At 52.9% G+C, this 19,708-nt stretch overlaps 1 protein-coding gene across 6 annotated transcripts in view; it reads right to left on the reverse strand.

Annotated features, from left to right (window-relative positions):
• Positions 1-19,708, reverse strand: part of ZZEF1 (zinc finger ZZ-type and EF-hand domain containing 1) — a 98,156-nt gene that overhangs the window by 22,410 nt on the left and 56,038 nt on the right. For all 6 annotated transcript variants that reach the window (XM_045804840.2, XM_045804837.2, XM_045804839.2 and 3 more), the window contains exons 31-42: positions 16,704-16,823; positions 15,898-16,059; positions 14,781-14,910; positions 13,032-13,170; positions 11,519-11,684; positions 10,439-10,701; positions 9,409-9,569; positions 6,978-7,131; positions 5,593-5,732; positions 4,993-5,270; positions 3,991-4,165; positions 3,307-3,439 (exon numbers count right to left, since the gene is read on the reverse strand). In XM_045804840.2, the coding sequence (XP_045660796.2) occupies positions 3,307-3,439; positions 3,991-4,165; positions 4,993-5,270; positions 5,593-5,732; positions 6,978-7,131; positions 9,409-9,569; positions 10,439-10,701; positions 11,519-11,684; positions 13,032-13,170; positions 14,781-14,910; positions 15,898-16,059; positions 16,704-16,823 (2,021 nt within the window). The remainder of the gene's footprint in view (positions 1-3,306; positions 3,440-3,990; positions 4,166-4,992; positions 5,271-5,592; positions 5,733-6,977; positions 7,132-9,408; positions 9,570-10,438; positions 10,702-11,518; positions 11,685-13,031; positions 13,171-14,780; positions 14,911-15,897; positions 16,060-16,703; positions 16,824-19,708) is intronic.

The following is a 19,708-nucleotide window of genomic DNA, read 5'->3' on the forward strand; positions in this document are numbered from 1 at the left end:
GATAGAACCTTGAATTTACACAAAGGAATGAAGAGTACCAGAAATTGTAAATATGTAAATAAATTGTTTTCTCATTTTAAAAACTTTCTTAAAATATCTGACTTTTTATTTTTTATTTTTTTAAACAAGAATTTTTTTAAAGATTTTTTTCTTTGAGAGAGAGTGAGCATGTGTGCACATGAACACGTGGGGGAGGGGAGCAGAGGAAGAGGGAGAGAGAGTCTTAAGCAGACTCCGTGCTGAGCATAGAGCCCAACGCAGGGCTCGATCCCATGACCCCGAGATCATGACCTAAGCCAAAACTAAGAAGGGCTGGATGCTTAACCAAGTGCGCCACCCAGGTGCCCCTGGTGCCCCTGGTTGCTGACTTTTTAAAGCAAAAATAAATAACGTATTATTCTGAGGTTTATAACACATAGGAGTAAAATGTGTAATGATAATACCACAAGGATGAGGGGATAGAAATATAAAATCTATGTTTCCTCACTATATGTTAAGTGGTAGACTATTATTTGAAGGCAGACAATGAAGAGCTAAAGGTGAATATTATAAACCCTAAAGCAACCACGAAAAAATTATCTGAAGGTAAACTACAGTAAGCCCTTGAGCAACCACTGAAAAAATTAAGAGATACAGTTGAAAACCATTAGTGGAAATAAATGGAGTCATTAAACAAAAAAAAGAACCTTCAATTCAAAAGCAGGGGAAGTAGAAGAAAAGGAACAACAGACAAGTGAGGCAAATAAAAAACAATCAAGAAGATAGTAGATTTAAACTCAATCACCTTGATAACTGCATTAAATGTAAACAGTCTAAACATCTCAATGAAAAGGCAGAGATTGTCAGACTGGATTAAAAAAGAAAATTCCACTATGTGCTATCTGCAAGAAATCCACTTTAAATGTGAAGACAGAGACAGGTTAAAGTGAGAGCGTACACACCACGCAAACGTTAGTAATAAAACAAAAGCTAGAGAGACTACCTAAATACTCAAGTCAATTTCAGAATAAGGAATATTATCAGAGATAAAAAGGGACATTTTGTATTGACTTGAGAAACAGACAGTTATGGTTAGAGACCTCAACACTCCTCTCTCAGTAATCATTAGAACAGACAGACAGAAAATCAGTAAGAGCACGGAAGACTTAAAAAAACACTATCAACTGACCTGACTTAAATGACACCTACGGCCAACAACCCAGTATATGAATCTCTTCAGGTGCACATGGAACCTTACCCAAAACAGATCCAATTCTGGACCATAAAACAAGTTTCAATAATCCTAACAGGACTAAAATAATCTGAAGTATGTTCTCTGACCCCAAGGGAATTAAACTTGAAATCAATAACAGAAAGATGTCTGGAATAGCCTCCAAGTATTTGTAAATCAAACAATAAACTCTTAAATAATCCGCAAAACAAAGAAAAACTCTTAAGATAAATAGAGAATATTCTGACCTGCGTGAAAATGATAAAATAAATGCCATCAAAAATTATGGACACAGGGGCATCTGGATGGCACAGTTGGCTGAGCATCCGACTCTCGATGTTGGCTCAGGTCATGATCTCAGGATTGTGAGATCAAGCCCCGTGTCGGGCCCTCACTCAGTGTGCAGCTGCTTGAGACTCTCCCTCTCCCTTTCCCTCTGCCCATCCCCCCACAATCTCTCTCTCTAAAATAAATAAATCTTTTTAAAAATTATGGATACAGCTAATGCCATCCCTAGAGGGAAATTCATAGCATTATGCTTCTATCAACAAAGAAGAAAAATCTCCAGTGATTTAGACTTCCACCCTAAGAAATTAGAGAAAGAAAAAAAGAGCAAATGAAATCCAAACCAAGAAGAAATAGGAAATCAATAATGACAAAGACAGAAATCAATGAAGCAGAAAACAGAGAAATAATAGAGAAAAAAAATCAATGAAAACAAAAGTTGGTCCTTTGAAAGAAATCAAATACATTGATCAGGGGCGCCTGGGTGGCTCAGCTGGTAAAGTGTCTGCCCTCAGTTCAGGTCATGATCCTGGGGTCCTGGGATCAAGTCCCACATTGGGCTACTTCCTCAGCGGGGAGCGTGCTTCTCCCTCTGCCTCTACCACCCCCCCTCACGCTCTCTCTCTCTCACTCTCACTCTATCTCAAATACATAAATAAAATCTTTTAAAAAATACATAGATAAATCTCTGGTGAGACCTCTAGGAAACAAACAAGAGAAGACACAAAGTACCAAATTCAGGAATTAGAGAAAGCAGCTGCTACCCCATGCCAAATGAAGAGAAATTGGAGATCTCAATTTATTCCCTCAATAAACGGAGACATATACAGTGCTCATGAGTCACGTTACAACGTCAGTTCTCCCCAAACAGATATACAGATTCAACGATTCGTTTATAGAAACCGACAAGCGGATTCTAAAATTTATACAGAAAGGCAAAGGAACGAGACCAGCCAGAACAATGCTGACAAAAGAATAACAAAGTTGGAGAACGTGATTTGGAGACATAACATAAATCTGTAACGGTCAAGAGAATGTGGTATTCAAGTAAGGACGAATATATAGATTAATGGAAAATATAACAGAACCCATAAATAGACACACACATGTGGGTCAACTAATCTCCAGTGAAGGTACCAGGATAATTCAATGCAGAACTAGTCTGTTCAACAAATGGTCCTGAAAGAACTGATGTTAACATGCAAAAAAGAAAAAAGACAAAAAAGGAAAAAGAACAAGAACCTTGACCGTCACCTCACAGCACACAAAAAGGTAGCACAGACTGTGTCTGACAGTGAAGCTGAATGAGGAAGCCTAGTATTTCAGAAGCAGAACCAGGCACATATGGTCACATACTCCAGGCTGTTCCGGGGTTGGCAAATTAAGTCAAAGGTCACTTATGATATACTTTCACTGTTCTACTGATCAAGCAAAACAGAACGTGACATGAATGTCAACACAATTACTCAAAGACATTTTACACTCACGTAGCTGTCTGACCCCACTATATATTTAACTTACCCATTAGAAAACTACTCACCAACCAATGACAACATTATTCACACCCTAAATGCGTCCCCCCGGAACCCCGGAGCCATACATACAAACTGACAGCACAGCAAGGGCCTTCCAATTTACCCTAATTCAACCACATCACTTCAGAGGTGTGGAAAAAGCAGCTCAGGGAGCTAACTTGTTTTTTAAGACATCACACGCAGGGACAATGACCACAATATCTTCATGGATTTCAGGGTACACAGAGATTTGACAACTTCCCTCCATTCTTAGAAATAACTAATTAGGTTTGGGACCTGTTTTCCTCTTCCGGGTTTTGACGTCGACGATCACAGCCCTGTTCTTCTCCGTGAAGTGCTTCAAGATGATGACACTGTGCGGCTCGTTGGCGTTATCCACGTACACACAGCGGGTCCCCACGCAGAGGACCTAGAGCGTGACAGAGACCGAGAAGGCAACTCAGCAGCACAAAGTCACGGGGGGACCCTTCACTGGACACAAGCCCCGTCCTCCGTGCCTGTGCCCCGGACTCCAACAGGTGCTAAGGACAGGCACTCCTGAGTCCAGGGCCCCACAGAGAGGTGGTTTACGCGCTTGCTGGGTGAAGCCATGTTTTCACAGTCCTCTTTGTCCCAACCAATTGTGAGACATAAAGATCAGAAACGAGACCAAGATGAATGCCAACTGAGAACCAACTCTACTCTGAAGTTCTTCGTGATTTAATAACTTAGTTACCTATTATTCACACTACTGGCTAATAAAAGGAAGAGCTAAACTGTTAAAAATGCAGTTGAACAAACCATCCCATAATCTTGAAAATACACCAATAGGGCAAATGCCAATTATATAACTAAAAGGAAAAACCCTGCCAAAGGTACATGCTGCAGAGAGCCTGTGCTGTGTGCTGCGGCCGGGAGGGGTGGCCTGGCCTCCGAGGCGCGTACCCGCGGGAGGCCGCGTACCCGCGGGAGGCCGCATACCTGTGGGAAGCCGACCAGCACGAGCAGGGTGAAGATGTTGGTGTGCCTCAGCTGGAAAGGCAGCTGCTTGACACAGTGGTCTGTGAAGGCGGCGATGACGTCACGCCACAGGGGGGCACTGCTGAGGGACCGCAGGATCTCCGCCATGGAGCACGCCCAGTCCAAGCCCACCCGGCTGCAAGGCGAGAGCTCCGTTAGGTGGCCGGGCACGGCTCCACACTCCACTCCGCAGAGCTCGCTCACTACACTCCAAGGCACACGCAGCAGCAGGCCCAAGAGCCACTCACCCACTAGTTCAAAAACCATCGGAATGAAGCCTCGGATCCCTCTGCACTCAGTACACAGTCAGGTTTCTAAAATCTCTGTGAAGAGTCACATGCACATGTGCACTTGTGCACAACACGTTCACGCACAGAGAGAACTCAGAAGGAGACCTATTACAGCAGCACCGGGTGCACGAAGATGGCGCAGCCGGACTCTTGAGGTCGCCTCAGGTCCTGATCCTGGGGTCGCAGGATCGAGCCCCACATCGGCTGCACGCTCGGCGCGGGGTCTGCTTGTCCCTCTCCCACCCTCCACTTAACACACTCTCGCTCTCTCTCTCAGATAAATAAAATCTTTAAAAGAAAAGAATAGGTGGTGCAGCCGGGGTGATTTTTTCCCCCATTTTTGTTTTCCAAATTTGGTATTCTGATTATGTCATTTTATACAAAAATAGACCTATTTTCTTCAACCCCAAAGCCTACGCTTATTGCTGCCAGGAAAAAACCCACCAGAATATGTCGGATTGGAAAGTTCAATCAGCAGACAGCGCCCCAACTGCACAGCTGTGTTGATGTGGGTTTTAAGTACACTTTCAGTGTCAGTCGACACCTTCTCCAGTAAAACATATTCTCACAAGAGGTATGTAGACAACAGCACCCAAAACCAGCCAATGGCCAGATCGCGGACTGACCCCGGACTTCAAGACAGGAACAGCGGGGGAGCAGAGTGCGGGGCTACCTGTCCAGACACACAGCTCCCAGGCTGAAGAGCAGGTGGGCGGTCTTCCAGCCATCGGGCACGACGGAACCGTCCCCTGACGCGAACAAGGTGTGCTTGGCAGAGAGGACCTGGACCACGGCAGCGTCCACCTCTGCTGGTGAAAGGCGGGTGATTAACTGGCCAAGGAGACCCAGCGTGAGGTGGTAGGTCTCGTTCAGGTGGCCTGCGTTTGAGATGACGACCTGAAACATGAGTGGGAGGACGTGCTCCAGGTGTATCACGGGCACCGTGGGGTCCTGCCAAGAGAGGGAGAAACGCCTGTTCAACACGGAACGCACGGAACCGCACTGACCCAACGCTGTGTCTGTTCACGTCTTAGTGACAATTGGCCAGCGCTAGAGGACCCGTGCAGGGTCCTTCACCAACAGCTATGCACCGTCAGGTGCAAACAGACATTCCCGGGCATCACCCCCGACCCGACTTCTAATTTAGGCTTCTCTCAGGGACACACAGACAGCTCTGAACAGGTGGGTTCAGCGTACGGCTTTCCAAAAAACACACTTTTCTACACATACCACCACCCTTCCTCCATAAAAGAAAATGCCACTGGTCTCTTACCAACTTTATGGGAGGTAACATGGCTGCTAGCAATCCCAAAATCCTCTTCTGGGAACACTCAGCAAACACCTGCTCAGGGCTTGGAGTAACTGCTCTTTCCTCGATGGGCTCCTGAGACAACACGACTGTATTTTCAGCATCTGAGATATAAAACATCACACTTTCAGGTTTTGCCAGGTTCTGCGCACATACAAATGGGCAAGTAAACTGCCTCACAGTCCCTGTGCTGCCAGGGCACACAGCTGGGATGTTGCTGAACCCATCCTGCCCAAGGTCTACCCCGACGGCCCGAGGTTAACGCAGAGCACCCCTCTGCGCTCGCCCTTCCCGACCCTGCTCTTCGGCGCTCAGGCCGATCGCTGGTATGTATTATTTGTGTTCCCCTCTAGGTGTCTGGTCGTCATGAGCACCTAGAACGAGAGCACAGCAGGTGCCCGGTGAGCCCTGGAGGAAGGGACGACTGCATGCGGACCAGCACGCTGATGCTGAGCCAGACCAGAGGGGACGGGACTGACCAGGGGTGCCACGCTGTTGTCTGGAAGGCAGAATTACATGCACCGCACAGGTGACCATCAGCCCCATCTGAGAGCTGGCCGTACACATGGGGCAGGACGCCAGGTGCTCAGCCCTGCCTCCATCACGGAGCAGGCAGGTGGGACAGACGCTGCCTGCCTGGGCTGCCCCAACGAGGAGATGCTTCAGCCCACAGCACTTCCATCTCCGAGCCCATCAGTCTTCTTGAAACGCAGCTCTGCTTGCCGCTGCTAACCCCGGGAGGGCAGCTCGGGGCCTCCACAGCAGAGCGACACAGGACCCCCCAGGGCTCGATCCCTGTGCGCCTGCCGACGGGACTCTGGGGTTTCCCACTCTGCTCTTTCTGCCCGGAGAGCCCTTCCACACAGTGGATCCTAGCACAGCTAAGGGCCCTTGCAGCCCAACCTCTACAAGGCTTTCTGCGGACACTGTCAGTTCCAGTTACACACCCGTTGCCACCAGCACCCACCCACCCCTCTCTTGTGCACAGAGTCGCGTTCCACCTCGGACTACAGTTACCTGTACCTTGGTCTACACTCTCCCAGACTGCAAGCTCCGAGAGGACAGGAGCTATGTCTGTCTGTCTGACTTGGCCCCTCTTGCACCCCCACCGTCTAGCACAGTACTTGGCACACAGAAGGCACTCAGTAAATCAGGGAATAAGGCTGTAGGGAAGCAGTCAAAGTGAAGGAAAGGTGACTTTCAAAGTGTGATCACTACCATCTGATACAAAACTGAGAAACCATGAGCCCTCAGTTGCTAGCCAATTTCAAATCGTGTACAACATATAGCTCAGGGATGGGTCTGTGCGTTTTCAGATGAGGGACCAAGGTAGTGAGCACAGTCTCTACCTGGATGCCCTGTAGGTGCACTACCGTCTGCAGGTGAGTCTGAACTTTGGGTCTGGCATGCAGGACCCTTCACGGATGACACACTGTCTTCATCGGCCTTATTTCTCGGCTCGCTATCTAAAGGTCCGACTTCCTTAGGACCATCTCTCTTGTCCTGAAAACAAAATGTAAAGGAATTAAGGTTTCTTCTAAGAAAAGTTGGCTCACTAATGCTGTGATAAAATTTTTAAAATCATTAGCCAGTCTTTACAGACTAAAATACTTTGGAATCCCACAAGAAAATGTCATTTCTGATGACAACTCTATGCTCTAATTAAGACAATAATCACTGCATCCCATCCCCCAAACATGTCCCAAATGCCCCTGTGTCAGAGCCCGCAGTCCCATAAGCCATGGCCCCACTGCACACCTCTAACATGTTCTACCTAGCCTTTAGAAGCCACGTACAGGAAGTTCTTCTCTTGGGAAGAAGAAAAAAACAAAGGTGCGGAATTCTTTCCAGAACACTGAGCTGGCTTACACTTTTGAGAATTTTATTTTGGCAAGAAGCCTCGTTCAGGGGGCTCTCGTTCGAATAGGGAGGCTTTCCTGGGCTCAAGACTTGGGCAGTGAGCTGCCCAGATTGGCAGGAAGACTACCCTTGGCCTGCACTTCCTGAGGCCTTTTTCCTTAGGCCGGGAAAAGCCTTTATTTTTTTTTAAAGATTTATTTATTTATTTATTTGACAGACAGAGACAGCCAGTGAGAGAGGGAGGGAACAGAAGCAGGGGGAGTGGGAGAGAAAGAAGCAGGCTCCTAGCGGAGGAGCCTGATGTGGGGCTCGATCCTGGAACACCAGGAACACACCCTGAGCTGAAGGCAGACGCTTAATGACTGCGCCACCCAGGCGCCCCCAGGGAAAGCCTTTAAGATGAGCCTGAAACCTCTTTCTGCAACAAAAATTAAGGAAGCACTCAAAGAAAAGGCGTATCAGAAGGACACAGAAGCCAGGTGGAAGGGGCTTCCACTGGCCAGACACGGGACAATTTCAGCATCACGATACGTACTTAGTAGTAGATGTGAAAAATTTTATTTTTAAGTAAGCTCTATGCCAACATGGAGTTCAAACTCCCAACCCCGAGATCGAGAGTCACACGCTCTACAGACTGAGCCAGCCAGGGGCCCCGAAAAGCAATCAGTTTTAATCAGTGGACTAGAACAATTCATCCAGGTCACTCTGAGATGAACTGATGGTAAGTGGACACCCCGGGAGCAGAGTGCTCACGGGCGGCAGAGATGCCAGGAGCTCAGAGGCAGACACAACTGTCCCCAGGCTCGGGGGTGAATGCCGTCCCGCTGACGATGTCCTCTCTGCCCACCTGTGGGTGCTTAAAGTGCCGCCCGGACGGGGGTTTTGTGGTCAGAAATGGCAGCACCCCAGAGACCAGTGTGGAGCTGATGTGGCCTGTCTGGCTGAGTGAAGCTGACACAATTCTCAAGTTTCCGCCAACCATCTTTACTTTTGTCCTCCCCTAAAGGACAATGGGATCTCACTGAGCCACAACCACCAAGTGGGGGATCCTGGAACTAGTAACCGTGACAGAGACAGAGAACTGAAACATCAGCTGCTCCTCAGGCCAAGTCGGGGGCGCTCACGGCACCCCCTCAAGCTTCGGAGGCAGCATCGCAGACGCTACGCCGTGCTCTTCCACAAAACCAACTTTAAGATTGCGATTGCAGGCTACACCCGGATCCAGAAGGGCTCTCCTCCTACTGATACAGGAATGTGCAAACTACCGTGTCCATCTGGCAAACAGAAAGCACGAGTATTACCTGTCTGTTGGCTCCCTGTGATAGCTCCGGGGCGCCCGGGTGGCGCAGTCAGTTAAGTGTCTGGCTCTAGGTTTCGGCTCAGATCATGACCTCAGGGTGGGCAGATCAAGTCCCACGTCAGGCTCCACGCCTGGCCTCGAGTCTGCTTGAGATTCTGTCTCCCTCTCCCTCTGCCCCCCACCCCCACGCACGCACGCTTTCTCTCTTAAACAAAAGCTTCGCATCTACAGTGGTCACCATGGGCCAGGAACTCATCTCCTTGGGTACACGATCTTCCTTCCTTGTAATACCAGAATCAGGTAACAGGAACAGTTAACACTGACGAGAAACATTCCACAGACACTGTTCTAACAAGCATGTTACACGCATCAGCTCACTGTGCATCGCATGTATACCCTTAGAACAAGCTACGGAACGGATATTAGTATTCTTGCCTATTTCACAGATGAGAAAGTGACGTGAGCAGATGGCGGTAATGTGCCCAAGACCTGAGAGAGCAGGGCTGGAATGTAGGATCCATGTCAAGAGTCTGTGGCCTTAACCTCCCTGCTCTGCCCCCACCTGCAAACGGCTCCCCATTTCGACCTGAGATTCTGCGTAGTAATGCACGGTGACATACACTGCAGCACACAGACGGGCCTGCATGGGACGGGTCCTCAGCACCCTGGACAGCTCTCTCCTCCAGCGGCGGGCGGGCGGGCACAGAGGCAGATGGGGCCCGACTCTCTGGACCAGAGTCACCATCCGGCAGTATACCAAGGAGAGCTAGAGCTTTCAGACCTACACGGGGAGCAAATAAGAGAATGGTTAAAAATTTCAGAACGCGGTCATCTCCTGCAAATGCCAGAAATCACTACACGGAAGGAGATGGCCGGGTTCTCCACAAACCAAACAAAGCGCACTCAGTATGAACCTCCCTGGCTATCACGTCTCCTTGGATTCTGATGTCAGGCACCAGAAGACTGAGCAGGGAGGCATGCCTGTGTTAGCAGCAGGACAAAGACACACGAGGACGGTCTGCTTAGAAAATCATCAACGCGACAATGTCACAGCAGCCCCGCACAACTCCATGTCCACGTGCGCACTGGCAAGCTCGGAGCACTGCCCACGTGCCGCCCAACACAGGCCCGACGTCCCCACCGTGTCCCAGAGCAGGCAGTCCCGCGTTCTGAGAGGGATTCAAACGCCTCTGAAGCGTACTGCCCGTTACTCTCCCTCAGTGCCTCTAGGTAAAGTCCAGGTCTTCGAGGTACTTCGTCAGTCAAACGACTTTGTGATCACGAACAGCTCTCATCTAGAACGCGGTTACGTGCACTGGATCTGCACTCCAGGTGAAAAACAATATTCCTTTGGCAAAGCTAAGGCCGGGAGGCTCAAACACTGAGTACTTCATCCACAGACGTTAGAGTTGTAATTATTACTTTTTTTTTTTAAATGTTCATGTGAATACTTTAGAGAAACTGAATGCATTTTAATGCCACAGTGACCCTCAAACGCACGTGGGAACCTGGACTTAGCTCCGGAGCAGGGTGAGCACCTGTCGTGGACGGGCTCAGACACCTCTCGCCACGCGCAGTCTCGCTCCCGGGAGGCTCTTCCTGCACCAGCAGCTCAGGGGCGGCTCGGTTCCGCGCGTGAGCAACAATCACCTTTTCCCTGGTGAGCCTGCATCAGACAGTCCCCGACGAGCTGCATGCACTGGCTCCGCAGGGCGCTGGCACTGCTGCGGTCCCGGGGATCCAGCTTCTCCCCGTCCACGTCCTCAGCGCTGGCCAGGTGGGCGCTGTAGAGGGCCAGGGCGGCGAAGAGCAGCCAGGCATAGTTGTGGATGTAGGGCTGGATGAGCCGCTGCCGGTCGCTGATCCGGATGGTCACCATCGGATGGGCCGTGACGCTGTGCGTGGGCAAGTGGCTGCAAAGGCAAGATGTGCGTATGGCCCACGAGCCTTGGTGAGGGCCTGGGGCGGGGGTGTGGTCACCACGCCTATGGCCCACGAGCCTTGGTGAGGGCCTCGGGGCGGGGGTGTGGTCACCACACGTATAGCCCACGAGCCTTGGTGAGGGCCTCGGGGGCGGGGTTGTGGTCACCATGCATATGGCCCACGAGCCTTGGTGAGGGCCTGGGGCGGGAGTGTGGTCACCACTCATACGGCCCACGAGCCTTGGTGAGGGCCTGGGGCGGGGGTGTGGTCACCATGCATACGGCCCACGAGCCTTGGTGAGGGCCTGGGGCGGGGGTGTGGTCACCATGCCCAGGCTGTGGTAACTGAAACTTTAAAGGCACGTATGAGCCCTCTCGCCAGAGGAATGAGCCAACGCAAACACTGTACCTACCATTTCAGGATTTCACAGCCCCCACCCCTGCCCGGGCAAAACACTATTCTAACCGGGGGAGGGGGCGGGGGGGAGACTTCCTTCCTGTGAAATTTTCCGAGTGTGGTAATATCATTCTGGTAACGTGAGAAAATGCTCATAATTTTTAGAGGAGGATATGAAGTATAGCTGAGGGAAATGATCTGAGGTCTGTGATTTGCTTTAAAACACTTGAACAAAGAAAAAGAAAGAAGCAGCTAAGCACACAGGGCACGATCTTCCAAGCGTCGCCTCTCTGGGTGACGGCAGCACTGGCGTCTTCGCCTGCGCGTGTGTGAAACCTGTTACGGCCCCGAGGCCCTTCTCGCCACGCGCACAGAGAGCAGAGGCAGGCGCGAGGGAGGCGTCGAGCATACCCGTAGGAGTACTTCTTTGCCGCGTAGCACCCGTAGCAGAGGTCAAAGTCGTCACACACGTTGCAGTTCATCCTGCGGCCGACGATCAAGCCCTGGCAGTGGTCGCAGGTGAACTCCATGCTGACCATCTCGTGGTCGTCTCCGTGGCCCTCGGGCTTCACCCCACCTGGGGAAAGAACACCAGTGTGAGGGGGACCCGGCACAGGGCTCTCAGAAGTGCTGGCTTCCAAACGCCAGCGGATCCGGAAGCGCAGCTCTGCCGGTGCCTGCTCAGGACGTCAGGGGCCACGGGCATCTTCTGGAGACCGGGGCGTTCTGCCCAGTGGCTCCAAGCACACCAACAGCACTCTCGGCACAGAACTCGGCAGCCACGGTACCACGGACCGACCCCCTTTCCCAGCACCACACAGCGTCTGATGGGATGTATTACCAACTCCCATCACCACCACCATCCGGCAGAAACAAGTCCGCGTGCCCACTGCGCTGTGTCCCGTGCGTCCGGTCCTCTGCTCTGTATTCCCGTTAACAAGCACTGAGGAGAGAACAGGCTTCTGCTCTCATGTCTTCATTCCAGAATCACAGAGGAAAACAGACTCCACAACTTCAAACCCAGTGAGTGAGAAACAGTGTTAGTGTCCCGTGTGGTCCCCCCCAAGACCCTGCTGACCACTCGTCGCACCTGGCCCACTTCTGCTCCTGCTGCCAAGAGCCTGGTCACTGCTGTGACCTACTCCCAAAGGAAAGTCCCATAAGGCCGGAGCCGCTTTCCTCCAGCAGAACTCCGATGACGTCAGCCCCACTGTCGACAGATTCACTCAAACGCCTCAGCCGACAGCCCCGGGGTCGGGGTCTGGGCCCCACCTGTCTGAGCACGTTGACCCAGACACACCACAGACGTTCACGCCTCTGCCCTGGACTGGCTCTGTGTCAGACGCTGATGAGCTGCCTTCACATCGTCCAGCTCGGACTTTGATCTTCAGAGACCAGTTCCCATCCCGCCTCCCACCTCGTCGCAAGCCTTCCCTGCAACAGCGATTGTCACTACTTCCCAACACTTCTAGAATACTCTGTACCCCTCATCCGTAAGTCAGCACACACACCCTTGTCCTGGGGGTGCTGCCGGGACAGGGGCTGTGTCTTTCAGGACCGGGCCGTGCGCAGACCTCAGCTGCTCACGACTGTCCCTCTGCCGGACCTCAGCACCCAGCATCAAGTGCAGCCGAGAACCTCCGAGGCCTGCTTCTGTGTGCGTGTCTCTGAGTCCCTGCAAACTCTGCACGGTTCCCACAGAGCAACAATCTTGTGGAAACTCAGCTGGACGTACATTCTGCGGTCCTTGTGTGTTTATCAAGTGTCCACACCCCGCAGGACGGAAGGCAGAAGCACATCAGGTAACAGGTCTGGAGCCTGTCGTCCTGCGTGCCCACGGGTCAGAGAAAACCACTGGGCAGTCCCTAAATAAACGACAAGCCACAGAAGACAGAAGAGAGACCCCGCTGGGGGCAGCACGCACCTAGGAAGCAGGTCTTGCAGAGGTCCATGTCGCTGCACTGCAGACATCGGTAGCGGTGCCAGGGCGCGATCTCGTCACACCCGTCACAAGAGATGTCCACATTCAGCAGGTCACAGTAGCGAGCAATGAACATATGCATCTGTAGGGAGAAATGCACACCGTGACTCATCAGTCAGGACACCCTTCCACACCTCGTCCGCGCGGCACCAGGTGCCGGGTGACAAGATGGGGGAGCCTGGCGTCTACTCAGGAGTCCCCTCGAGTGACCGCGCAGCGTGACAGCAGCTCTGACGGACAAAGCCAGGGGGCCGAGAAAACCCTGCCAGCGCGTTAGCGGCTGTCGGGAAGGTCATGGAGGTGACTCCTCAGTTGAGACCTGAGTGGCAGACAGGTGTCAGCTGGGTGGGGGTAAAGGCGGTGGGTGAGCAAACAAAATCCGTGGCGAGGTCTACGGGAAGCCACGAGAGGGCAGGACAGCGGTTTCTGAGACCGGTGGTAATTCAGTGCCCGGGTGTAGAATGAGGTGACGTAAGAGCAGGAGAAGGGTGGAGCACTGAGACCATTCTGAGTGTTCTAAAAAGTTCCCCCGGCTACTGATGGAGGATGGACTGAAGGAGGCCAGGCCACAGTCAGGGAGACCGGCCATGAGAGAGGCTGTCAAGGCAGCCCCACGATGGGGTAAGGGCTGCACGGCGCTGTGGGCGAGACAGCTGTGAAAGGTGGGCAGGCCTGAGAGGCGCTAAGGAGGCAGAGGGGTGGCACCTTGGGGACAGAGTGGACTCGGGGTCGCAGAAAGGAGAGGTCAACAACATCCAGACTGCTAGCTTGCACACTCGGTCGGACAGGGCAGTGTTCAGAGATGCAAGGACACTAAGAAACGCTGTTTTTGCTGGCACTTAAACAGAAAACCTTCTGGGGGGACAGCAAGGGCGCCGCACCCTGAGCACGCTGTTTCACTGGAAAGCAGCCACAGGCCTTGGTACCGTTTCTCTTTACAGCCGGAGAGACGGGAAATGAATCACTAAGTCGCCGTACCGCAGGAGATCAAAGCAGATAGGCCACCTCACCCCCCGGTAGACGCTAACACACGAGAGAGAGATCGCAGAGGCCGCCTCCGTGTGCTCCATCCAAGCACCAGAGGTGCTGCGTGGGCAGTCACTGGCACACAGTAGGCACGCGACACTAACAAAGCGAATGAATCCGAGGCAAGGGATGCCTGGCACAGTTTGGTGGTGACGGAGCAACACGTCATACGCAGACGGACTCAGAGGGCTATCTGAGCCTGGTGCCCCAGTGCGTCTGAACCACGTGACTCGGGCTGTGTGTGCACGGGGCCGCTCCCACGCTCAGCGGGCAGCCTGTGATGGACACGTGGCTCCATGTTATTCACCTATAGGAAGAGAGCACGCTGCCCAGGGACACCAGAGCCCAGAGCCTTCGGCAATTCTCTCTCTCACTGTAAGTTAATACCCTGGCACCTCACGTCATGCTTCAGCCTCACGAGCCCACGCCCTGTGTACAGTTCTACAGGAGGGAGCCACGTGCTCTGAGCGTGGTCAATCCGGGGGTTGGCCCCCCACCCCCACCCTGAGGCTGCAGGGCAGAGTCGGTGACAGCCGCCTTCCCAGGGTGTGCACTGCCTGCCACTGGGGGCCCTCCGGGAGACAGCCCATGGCGCTGCCCCAGGCAGACTCTCCTGCCCACACCCCCAGCCAGTCACTTCCCATCACTCCAGCTGACAGGTCTTACTTTCCTCTGCTTCTCTGCATCTTCCTGGCCTATTTTCTCATACCAGGCCTCAAACATGCCGTCCTGACACTCGTCCATCCATTCTGAATTCTGCTTGGCATCGGCAAGCTCGTCTTCTTCACTCCACTGGCTGAAAGGACACAAAGAGAGAAAAAGTTACCTCTCCGGATAATCTAGGAAGGGCTGGGTCACAGACTCTGTGTCCTACAGGGCTAACAGACGGAGCGGTTTTCAAACTTCTGAGGGGAAGATGTGCATTTGGTTTCCAAAGCCCCAGGGTTTGCTAGATTGTTGACAGGACAAACCAGCAGGAGGGAGATGCCCTTTCCGGAACAGAGCCTGAAAGGTTGTACCTGCAGGGTGTAGCTCCCCGACAACCGTGTGCTGAACCTCCTATGCCGGGCGCGGCAGCCACAGGGACTTTGGCGGAATCAGCACTCGAGGGAGGCAGGAGGCCCCGGGGACTGGCTCTCCCACCCGCTGCTCTAAGGCCCTGACACCACAGCTCCAGCTCCTCTTCCAGAATGCCCAGAATGTCTGAGAAAGTGAAACCTGTGCTAACACTGACTCCCTAATTTCTGCTGCTCTTCTGCCCGTGCCTTCCTTCTCCACGCACACGAGTGGCGGAGAGCTAAGCGGACTCGAGCAGGGTGGAGAGACACTCATTACACGTGGGAAGGAAAGAAAATCCGCACACTATTTTTTCTCATATCTTAAGTCCTTATAATGTGCAAGACGTTACAACCCTCTAAACACATAACCAAAAAATAAAGAAAAGTGTTCTCCAATTTGACAGCTGGAGTAGGGTCTCCAAAAATGTGAAGGATCCTCGTCCTCACGGTCCCACCACCACCACCTTCCACACACTTCCACGCACTGCTGTCAACCCTGAGAAACAAACTCGTTTCCCCTTCACAACGACCCTGTGAGGGAGGTGCCGTTACTATCCTCCAGGCGCAAGGAGGAGGAAACGGAGGCACAGTGGGCACAAATGAGTGGCCCAAGGTCACCCGGCTGGGCCGTGGCAGAGCCAGGATGCGCTACGGGAGTCTAAGGCCAGCATCCGGGCCCTGAAACCCCGCTCCTGGCACTGCGGGCTGTGGGACTGGGTTCTTACCTGATCACACTGTCATGGACACTTATATTTTCCTGTGACATCTTCATGAGGAGATGTGGTAACTGAATGTCCACAAAGAAGGCGAGATCGCTGGGTTCCCAGCCCATATCCAGAAGATGGAGCAGGGCTGTCTGCACACAGGACAGGGCGGGCAGCAAGGACCTAAGGAGCCCAGGAAGGTGCGTGTTACCTGGGCTGCCGTCTCCAGCGGGGACGACACAGAACGCAAGTCAGACCCTGGTGTGTCTGCAGGAGAGAGCAGACTCCCTACACTCCACACAAGCCCTCCTCCAAGGACAGCTGGGCAAGAGTCCCAGAAGCACGATGCAAGGTTTCCGCCACAGCTGCCTCGGGGCGTTTTATGGTCAAGGACGGACCGTATAAATCACATCTGATATGGAGCCGGCCCCAAGTTAGCATAGGTCATTCCTTCATCGCAGACGGAGAGGAAGCCCATCCGATTTAAGGATTCTGTCTAAACCAACTACGAGAGACGAGACTGGGGAACCGCTTCACACCCGAGTCTCAAAACTGCACACAATACACAAAAAACTGAAAAGAACAGGTCATACATTCTCACATAAACCAAGAACCATCCCCTTGAAAAACAACACAGCACACAGAAAAAAGGCCGGGACAGAGTATCCGAGGAGGTTCACGCAATGAGCTCCGCATGGTAACGTCAGGGATCATCATTTTCTTTTTTACTCCGTGTTTCTGCACATTTTCAGCACCAAACGTGTATTTCTTGTAAAGTGAGCAGAAATAGAAATCATGTGTTCTCTAGAAATGAAGCGATACAGTACCTGTCGTTTATGCTGCTAAATCCTTTAACTGCTTTGACCAGAAACAGAACGAGCTGGTAGTAAGTGTCTCGAATCTCTCTGTGCAGGTGTGCGCCACAGCCCTCCAGGTGCGAGAAGTAGCTAGACACAGAGGAAAGCACTCATCACTTAATTGCCAAAACCGCACTGACTTCACCGTCATGATTCCTTCCGTGACACAGAGCCCAGCAGCTGAGCAAAGTGGCACGGAGGCCGGAGTCAGTGCCAGCCCATGACTGCAGGGAGCGACGGCACGGCCGCATGGAGCCCGCCTGCTGGGCCGGGAGTGCGGGAAGACAATGGCTGCTGTCTGTGTTAACCTAACGGCCCCCGGACCTTCGCTGGGCACCTCAGCCAGGCCCCTCGGCCCTGCCCACCCTCTCCTTCCCTCACCGGCGACCTCAGCATCAAGCTCGCTGCCTCTTCCACCTCAACCGCTGTCCCCCGAGAGACTCAAGATCCACGAGAACGACGCCCCAGCGTCTCTGCCAGCGACACCTCCAGTCTGACGGGCACGTCTCGGACCTTGTCACCGCAGTGACGGCAGGACTTCTGAAATCCTGACTTGAGGCGTCCTGCTCTGCCTCCCACCCCACAACAGCGTCTTCCACCCCAAGGAGCCCCAAGCCATGACGCTGCCTCATGTTTGCTGCCCTGCCTCGCTCCCCTCTGCTGCAGGCCCAGCTGAGATCCCATGGCCCCTCACCGTCACCTCACCCGAGCAACTGCCAAGTCCCCGCTGCCTTCTCCCTCCACACACGGGCCGCAGAGGTCGTGCGCCCGCACCAGACGGCGCCGTGCTGCTGGAGGCTGAGGAGCGCCACATTAAATCCCTGAGCGCGATTCTCAAAGAAGCTCTCGGAACAGTCAGGCAGGCAGCGGCTTCCTCACCTTGCGTCACTATTTCAACCCTTCCTGCCTCTCCTTGAACTGCCACGACTTCTCCCAGCCCTTCATTTTTAGCTGAGGACTACGCGATTTTAATTTTAAAAAACGGAAAGACCACACAGGCTCCCCCGTCCCTGCACCACCAAACCAACCAACCGGCCTGCAGCTCCATCGGCGCCGTGCCGCTGCTGCCCCACAGACGGTGTCCCAGCTCTGTCCAAACCGACCCCTGAGCGTCCGCGCCTGCCGGGCGATGGGCCCTCTCTTCCTGCATCAAGTGTGTGTCAGGACTGATGTTTCTCACCAGCGTATGATATGTGCTCACACCTTATCTTAAAAACCCTCAGCTGAGCCCATGTCCCCTGCCATTCTGCCTTTTCCTCTGCTCCCCTTTACGGCCAAGGTTCTTGAAATGATTGTCTGTGGTCTCTCCCTCCCTTTGACCCCACACCCCATTTTCCTCTCAACCCAGTCCCGCTGGGCTTTTGGCCCCGTGGCTCCCATAGGACTGCAGACAAATCCAGTGTGTCCTTCTGCGGCACCACCTCGCACATCAGCATTTGACACAACTGACGCGTTCTTCTGTTGGCTTCCATGACCCCGTCATCCCCTGGATCTCGTTCTGATGGCCACTCCTTCTTTATCTGCTTAGCTGTTCCCCCTTCCTCGCCTGGGCTCTGAAGTCCCGAGCCCGTTCTTGTCCATCTCTGCACTCTTTCTTGATCATCCAGTCTCACGGCTGTAAAGACCATCTCCGAGCTGAGCGCATCCAAACTCTAGCCCTAGCCCTGGCTCCTTTCTAGAACCTCAGACCCTTAGCTTTACTCCCTGGATACCTTTACTTGGATATGAAAATGGCAGGTCAAACTTAATACGCCAAAGCAACGTCTGATTCTGGCCCCAATCTGTGTCTTCCATGCTCTTCCCCTCAGTAAAATCTATCACGACCCAGCGGCTCCTTCCTCACGGTCCCTCTGTCCATCCTCTACACCCGACCCACTGCTGCGTCCTGGCCACTCTACCTCCAAAGCAGATCCGGAGTGCCCGCCTTTCTCTCTGCTTCCAAGACCATTCTGGGGTCCAGAGCTGGCCACCTCCCGTCTGGACAACTGCACCATCTCCCAACTACTTTGCTTCTGTCCACGTTTCCCCACAGAGTGGCCAGAAGCAACTTTCATAAACGTAAAACAGTGGGTTCCCCCTGGGCCTGGGATTCCCCAGGGGTCTCCCACCCACCACTCAGTACAAAACGCAAACACCTTAGAGCCTGTCCTACAAAGACTGGCATCGTCTGAGCCCCAACTCATTTCCTGAGCTGGTCTCCTACCACCCCCCTCACTCAGGCACGCCGGTTTTTGTGCTGTTCCTGGGGCCAAGCCCTCACCCCAGGGCCTCTGCGCTGTTCTTTCCGCCTGCAGTGCTCTCCCCTCTGCTCATCCATCTCAGCCCGCTCCCTGACCACCCGAACATCACTCTGTATGAAGTCACCACGTGCCTGGGATGGGTACATTACACAGATGGAGGGATGGAGGGATTTCTTTATCATCTGTCTCTCCCCAGTAGAATACAAGCTCCAGGAGGAGCGCCTGGGGGGCTCAGGGGGTGAAGTGTCTGCCTTAGGCTCAGGGTCCTGGGATTGAGTCCCGTATCGGGCTCCCTGCTCTGTGGGGAGCCTGCTTCTCCCTCTGCCCCTCCTCCCCTGCTTGTGCTCGCTCACTCTGTCTCACTCTCTCCATCTATCGCAAATAAATAAAATCTTAAATAGAAAGAATACGAGCCCCATTAGAACGCACACCCATCACCTACAACAGTGCCTGGCACAGTCGGCGCTCAGGAAATAGTTCCTGAGTGGTCATCAGAACCACCTTGTGAGGTGCTCAGACTAATGTCCTTACTGTAAGTGAAAATCGAATGGAGCTCACAGCTTCCCGAAGCCAACTGATGGGTGTGGGACAGTCTTCACCGTCTGGGAAAGCAGAGCTGATAAACTCGTCAGGAGGAATAAACAGATTTCCAGTATTTACTCACTATAAACATAGAACCCATTTCTCCTTGCGATGAGAGAACTGACCACAAACATAAATTTGCATCCTACATAG

This window comes from Ursus americanus, chromosome 14, assembly GCF_024610735.1.
Source record: "Ursus americanus isolate L20-20 chromosome 14, mUrsAme1.1.p, whole genome shotgun sequence".
Classification (NCBI taxonomy): domain Eukaryota; kingdom Metazoa; phylum Chordata; class Mammalia; order Carnivora; family Ursidae; genus Ursus; species Ursus americanus.